The sequence below is a fragment of the Mandrillus leucophaeus genome, unplaced genomic scaffold (genome assembly GCF_000951045.1).
Source record: "Mandrillus leucophaeus isolate KB7577 unplaced genomic scaffold, Mleu.le_1.0 Scaffold343, whole genome shotgun sequence".
Taxonomy (NCBI): domain Eukaryota; kingdom Metazoa; phylum Chordata; class Mammalia; order Primates; family Cercopithecidae; genus Mandrillus; species Mandrillus leucophaeus.
The window spans coordinates 500,190-506,034 of record NW_012103621.1 but is presented as its reverse complement, the minus strand read 5'-3'; the positions used below and the strand labels follow the sequence as shown (position 1 = coordinate 506,034).

The 5,845-nt window shown below is 54.3% G+C and overlaps 1 protein-coding gene across 1 annotated transcript in view; it reads right to left on the bottom strand.

The window, feature by feature from the left end:
- Positions 1 to 5,584, bottom strand: part of MAP7D1 (MAP7 domain containing 1) — a 10,230-nt gene extending 4,646 nt beyond the window's left edge. The window contains exons 1-6 of the mRNA XM_011988998.1: positions 5,069 to 5,584; positions 4,803 to 4,871; positions 3,753 to 3,916; positions 2,874 to 2,988; positions 1,346 to 1,456; positions 10 to 156 (exon numbers count right to left, since the gene is read on the bottom strand). Coding sequence (XP_011844388.1) covers positions 10 to 156; positions 1,346 to 1,456; positions 2,874 to 2,988; positions 3,753 to 3,916; positions 4,803 to 4,871; positions 5,069 to 5,510 — 1,048 coding nt within the window. The 5' untranslated portion in view covers positions 5,511 to 5,584. The remainder of the gene's footprint in view (positions 1 to 9; positions 157 to 1,345; positions 1,457 to 2,873; positions 2,989 to 3,752; positions 3,917 to 4,802; positions 4,872 to 5,068) is intronic.
- Positions 5,585 to 5,845: the final 261 nt, after the last annotated feature.

The window sequence follows — 5,845 nt, the reverse complement described above, 5'->3', positions numbered from 1 at the left end:
ACGTAGGGCCTCTCCCAGGGTCGCAGCCCCTACCCTGGTCCCGGCCGTTGCGGGGCAGTGTGACCGCGCTGCGACTCCGAGCAAGGAAGGAGAGGGTGGGCGTCATCAGACGATCCACGATGCTGCTCTCCCATGCGCTCAGCTGCAGGCTGCGATCTGGGGGTAGAAGGCCAGGCGAAGCCGGTCACTGTGGGGGCCGCAGGAGGCAGGGAGAGGCATGGGGGCAGACCAGGCACCATCCCCATGCCAAGGCCAAGGCTGCTCACCCGGGAGGCCTCTCCCCACAATCACACCGGGGCCACACTTGTCCTCCCTACGATCTGGACTTCCACTGCAGACCCAGGCAACCAGACACTTCCCAGGGCAACATCCTGCATCAGATGAGGGTCCCTGCCTACAACGGTCCCCAGGTGAAAGGGCCCTGAACCGCGCATATAGGAAGGAGCCATCCAGGATTGGAAGAAGACCCAATTGCCCTCTGCCATGTCCCAGTGTAAGGTCTTGCCCCTCCTGCTCTCAGAGGGCTGACCCAGCTGAAGCTGTCCCATGGATTTGGGACAGTGAGGGTCGTTGTGCTCCTGTGACCCAGCTTTTAGCAGTCCTGTGCCAAGGAGAGGCTGCTAGGGTGCCTGCCTGCCCTAGGCCACCCTGCTCTGTCCCCTCAGCTGCTGGGCTATTTTTAAGCCTCAGTCAGGTGGGGTTGGTACAGCAGCTGATTTGGTTGCTAGGCAACAAAGCAACCAAACAAATGCAAGAGAAACTTATAAATAACTCCCACCATGGCTCCTTCACATATGAGCACCAGGGCATGGTGGGAATGCAGGGGCTATGCCACCTTGGTTGGCTCAACTCTGGAACCAGCCAAGCCCATGGCTGGGGCTCTGAAGGCAGAGAGGGCAGGATTGCATGGGCCCTTTAGGGTAAAGCCAGAATGAGGGACCCCTCCATCCCACAGCACCCAGGCCAGTCTGACACATGGGGACAATGCCACCTGGCTAAGGTTGGCCAGGCCAGCTGGCTGTGGTTGCAGAAAAGGCTGCCTGCCTGTCCCCACCCCCAGCCACCACCTCCAACTTGCTCTTGAGGCCCCTGCCAGACTTCCTGCCCTCTGAGGCATTGTGCTTTGTCTCCCTTCTCCTCTCCTACAGGGCAACCTCTGTCCTCAGGGTCCAGACCCATATGCCGGCTCCCCCGAGGGGCACAGAGCCCTGGGTAAGGTAGAGTGGGGATGGGGACCTGGAGTATGTGAGGGCTCCAGGGACCTGGTGTTCTTGCTGAGCTCTGGAGGAAACTTGGTGGGAGCTACAAGGGGCTCTGGAGGGGGAAGGGCTGGGCCTTCTCTTACTTCTACTGGGGGAGTTCCAGAGCGTGGCAGAGGACTTTGAGAGCCGCTTGTTGATTATAGAGTCCACGTGTTTGGGCAGGTTAACTGCCGACACGGAGCACCTGCTCCCACCTGGAGGGGAAAAGACACGGCATTAGGGCCGGGCCAGGCAGGAGCCAGTGGGGGGCACCGAGGCCTTCCATGCAGGATGCTCCGAGGGCAGGGTGGGAGAGGGAGGAGTGGGCAGGCTAGGATGAGGAGCAGGAGGCAGCCTTGGCCCTGGGAGAGGGAGGGTGGCAGGTAGGTGACCAGAGACAACCTGGCTTGGGGGAGCCGACGGAGAAGAAACAAAGGGGGGAGATGAGTAAAACTAGAGAAACTACAGCTTTCCTGGCCAGACCAAGGAAGCCATTCCTTATGGCTGGGTACTGCAACCTCCCCATAACCCCCCAGCACTGGCACTTGCTGACCCTGCCCAGCCAACGCGTTACGGATACAACACCCATGTACTGGGATAAATGCAAAAACGCTCCTAAACAGGACCTACACAGTCACAGTCACTTGCACAAATCCACGTATTCATCCAGAATCACAAAAAGACATGCAGATACAGGCATATAGAGTGGCAGATACTTTGGCATGCACACATGTGTGCAGACATGCACAGGGACAGAGACACAAACACTAACAGATAGTGTGTCAGACCCAGATGCACACAAGCCACAAACACATCGAAGCAACCTCATCATGACATTTGTAGCAGCTCACATTTGTTGATGCTTACCGTGTGCCAGGTACTGTGTGGGACACCACACACATGTGACCTCATTTGATCCTTCAAACATCTATCTACCACCTCAGGGGCAAGTAGTAGCATTATCCCCAGTTTATAGATGAAGAAAGTGAGACTTCAAGAAGTTAAAGGTCGTGCTGCAAGTGCCAGAGCTGGAACCCAAGTCTGTCTTGACTTAGGAGCCCTCACTGAGGTACACAAGGCCACAAACACGCCAAGGCAAACACATATTAAGACACACAATGCACGGTTCCAGGAGCACATACACCGAAGATACACAGCTAGAAATACTGAAACTTGCCATTGCATAAAGACATCCAAGCACAGTGGTACATACATGCCAGCAAAGAATCAGACCAAAATCCATGGTGGCCCTACGCGGAGAAAACTCAGAGACAAAAATCTACCTTCTGAGACAAGGAGTGACAGTTTCTTTAAGATCCAGTGTCTGTAGGGCATTAAAGTCTTTTATGTATCAACAACTAATAATAATTGACAGGCGCAAAGAAGGCTAATCCTAAAATGACAGAGGTTTGAAGAGCAAACCAAATGGAGAGAATCCATCTCTGATTTGATAGTGGAAGTCCTTGGAAAGGGACAGTTTGGCTTACGGACCATTCTAGAAGACACAAGTCACATAAAGCAAGGCACACCTGCTGCAGGGAGCCACCAGCTCTTTGTAGGGAAGTTGTTCCCTTCCTTTACTTGCCATCCCAGCCTTGCCCACCCACTCCCCAGCCCCTCCAGCCTACTCACTGGTCTTATGTCCTGGAGAGCTGTGGTGCAGGGCCCCTGCCCAGGACCAGCGCTGCTGCCGGATTTCAGCCCACGTCTTCTTCACTGACCGTTGGATGGCTGCTTCATAGCGCTCCTGGGGGAAGGTGGGGAGAAGAGAGATGTGGACTGAAAACATTCATTGAATTTGGGATAGAGGCCCTTCTTCCTCCTGTGTCAATGCCTCCCCCACTCCCTTCCCTCCGAGTCTTTTCCTGACTCATTGCAGGTATCCAAGGTTACTAAATCCTTGCTATGATTAAGGACCAAGATCCCTTTTGACTTGTTCTTGGGGAGCTTTTCACTGTTCTTGAGTCATTTCCTGAGTGTATGAGTTGCTTCTCTGATGATTTGGTGGGACTCTCCCTACCTGGGGCTGCCAGGCAAGGCCGTATCTCAGGCACTGAGGGTCCTGACCTTGGGGCTATGTGTTCCCTCTAGCCTGAGGCCCCCCAGGTAGGGCCAGGTGGCCATTTCCTTCATTTCCTCACCAGCACTCAAGCTAGGGCTTTACCCACATGACAGAGCTAGGCACGCTCACACAGACGCATACCTGCAGATACATACACAGACACATACCTGCAGACACACACACAGATGCATGGGGCACACGGACGAACACAGGTACTGACAGTAAACAGTTACAGGGGCCTACAGTGGCACATTCAGAAGCAAATGTGCCTGCAGTTGCACAGGTACCCAGATATTCTAACACAGGGACACAACTGTAGATGTGAACACAAATAGGACCATGTAGACACAGATAATGCAGAGCCGTGAACATGGATATGCATACACACTGCACCAGTATGCAGACAGTGAGCACACGTGTACACGGATTCATGGAGACCCATGCCGCACCTTGTTTTTCTCGAGCTTCTGCCGCTGCCGTTCCTCCAGGGCTGCACGACGTTGCTCGGCTTTAAGACGTTGCTCCTCCAGCCGGCGCCGGCGCTCCTGGAGCTGCTTCTCCCGCAGCGCCTTGGCCTTCTCCTCCTTCTCCAGCCACACTGCCTTCTTGGCCGCTGTGGACAAAGGAGCCCAGTGGCATGTGAAGGGTTCTGCAGCAGGCCTGGGCCAAGGACATTTCCTCCAAGTGGCCAGCCCTGCTACCCACATCCTGGGTGGGTTTTTCTCCTGCCTGCTTAGGTGGAGCTTTCAGTCTGAGACAACCCCCTCAAACTGAGAGGCTTACTGAAGACAGGACTCAGGAGAGGCCTATTTCTCCTCCATTGGCCTTATGGGCTCTCAGGATTGAAGGAGAAATGAATGCTTTAGTGCAAGATCCCCATCTGACTTGGGGGGCTACCAGACAGAGGTCCACATACTGTGATTAAGAGCATGCATGAGATCTGGGGTGACAGGAGGCTTCTGGGTCTGAATCTCAGCTACTGTACTAGCTGTGTGGCTTAAGCAAATGATTTCATCTGTCTGAGCCTCTGTTTCCTCCTCAAAATGGGTTGAGGATTAAATTAGATAATGCGTGTCCTGCTCTTAGCACAGTGCACATAATTAAGTGTTGCAGAAGTGTTGGTGTTATTATTATTATTATTTTTTTGAGACGGAGTTTCGCTCTTGTTGCCCAGGCTGGAGTGCATTGGCGCAATCTCGGCTCACCACAACCTCCGCCTCCCAGGTTCAAGTGATTCTTCTATCTCAGCCTGCTGAGTAGCTGGGATTACAGGGATGTGCCACCATGCCCGGCTAATTTTTTGTATTTTTAGTAGAGACGGGGTTTCTTCACGCTTGGTCAGGCTGGTCTCAGACTCCCGACCTCAGGTGATTCGCCCGCCTCGGCCTCCCAAAGTGCTGGGATTACAGGCGTGAGCCGCTGCGCCCAGCCTGTTGGTGTTATTATTAGGATGCTGATCATGATGATGAAGAAGATGATGAGACTTCCTGCTCACTCACCCAGGTACTTGGCCCGCTCTTCTCGCCGCTCCTTTGCCAGCTTGTGTCTCTCTCCTGCCTTCTTCACCTCTGAGCAGAGGGAACAAGAACAGACAGGTCAAAAGGCTGTCCCCAAAGAGGAGTCAGCCTCAGATCCCTCCCTCCGGGCCTCACCCCATCCTTTCCTCATCTCCTCTAGGGCAAACAGGACTCTTTCAGTTGGCATGATCCAGGGCCAGGACCCTGAGCCAAGGGGTTTAGGCCCAGGCCGGGATCATTACACACACCTTGCTTGGTGGGAGGGCTGTCAGAGGCTGGCACTGCTGTTGGAGATGGCTGGCTGCTCCTTCGAGGAGGTCTGGCATCCCGTGGGCCCGTGGCTGGTGGGGTGGGTCCTCTGCTCTTTGCTTCAGAGGAAGGGGACTCTTCCTGCACGGGGGCTGGCCTAGGCCCGACCTGCCCTGAGAGGCTCTCTGGTTCCAGTGGGAGCTGCTTAGAGCTAGTGGCATTCTTCATGGCAGGTGGGGTGTCCGGGGGAGTGTCAGGGACCACGGCTGACATCGGTGGTGGTGGGGGGGAAGGGTCACCTTCTGGAGAAGGTCTTGGCTCTGGGGGGGTCCTGGCGACCACAACTGAAAGACCAACACAAGAGAGGAGAGAGGTCAGATTGCACATCTGTGCCATCAGCTCAATATGTGGCCCTCTCCCTTGTTCAACTGACTTCTTCATTCACGTGTGTTTGAGTTATTTCTATGTGCCAGGCCCTGTTCCAGATACTCATGATATAATAGTGAGAAAATAGCCATGATCCCTGCCTCTGTGGCGCTTACCCTCTAGCAGGGCAGACAGACAAATAGTTAGGCAACTACAGTAGAGAATAAATACTATGTCTGGGGCAGCACAGCAGAGATGGTTAACCTACATGGGGAGGGCTTGCTGAAGAAGTAACAACCAAGCTGAGATCCGAAGGATAAGCTGGAGTCAGCAAAGCGAGGAGGAGAGATCTTGGCAGAGAAGAGTATATGCGAAGGGGCAGAATGGAGCAGGGTGTGTTGGAAAAGCTA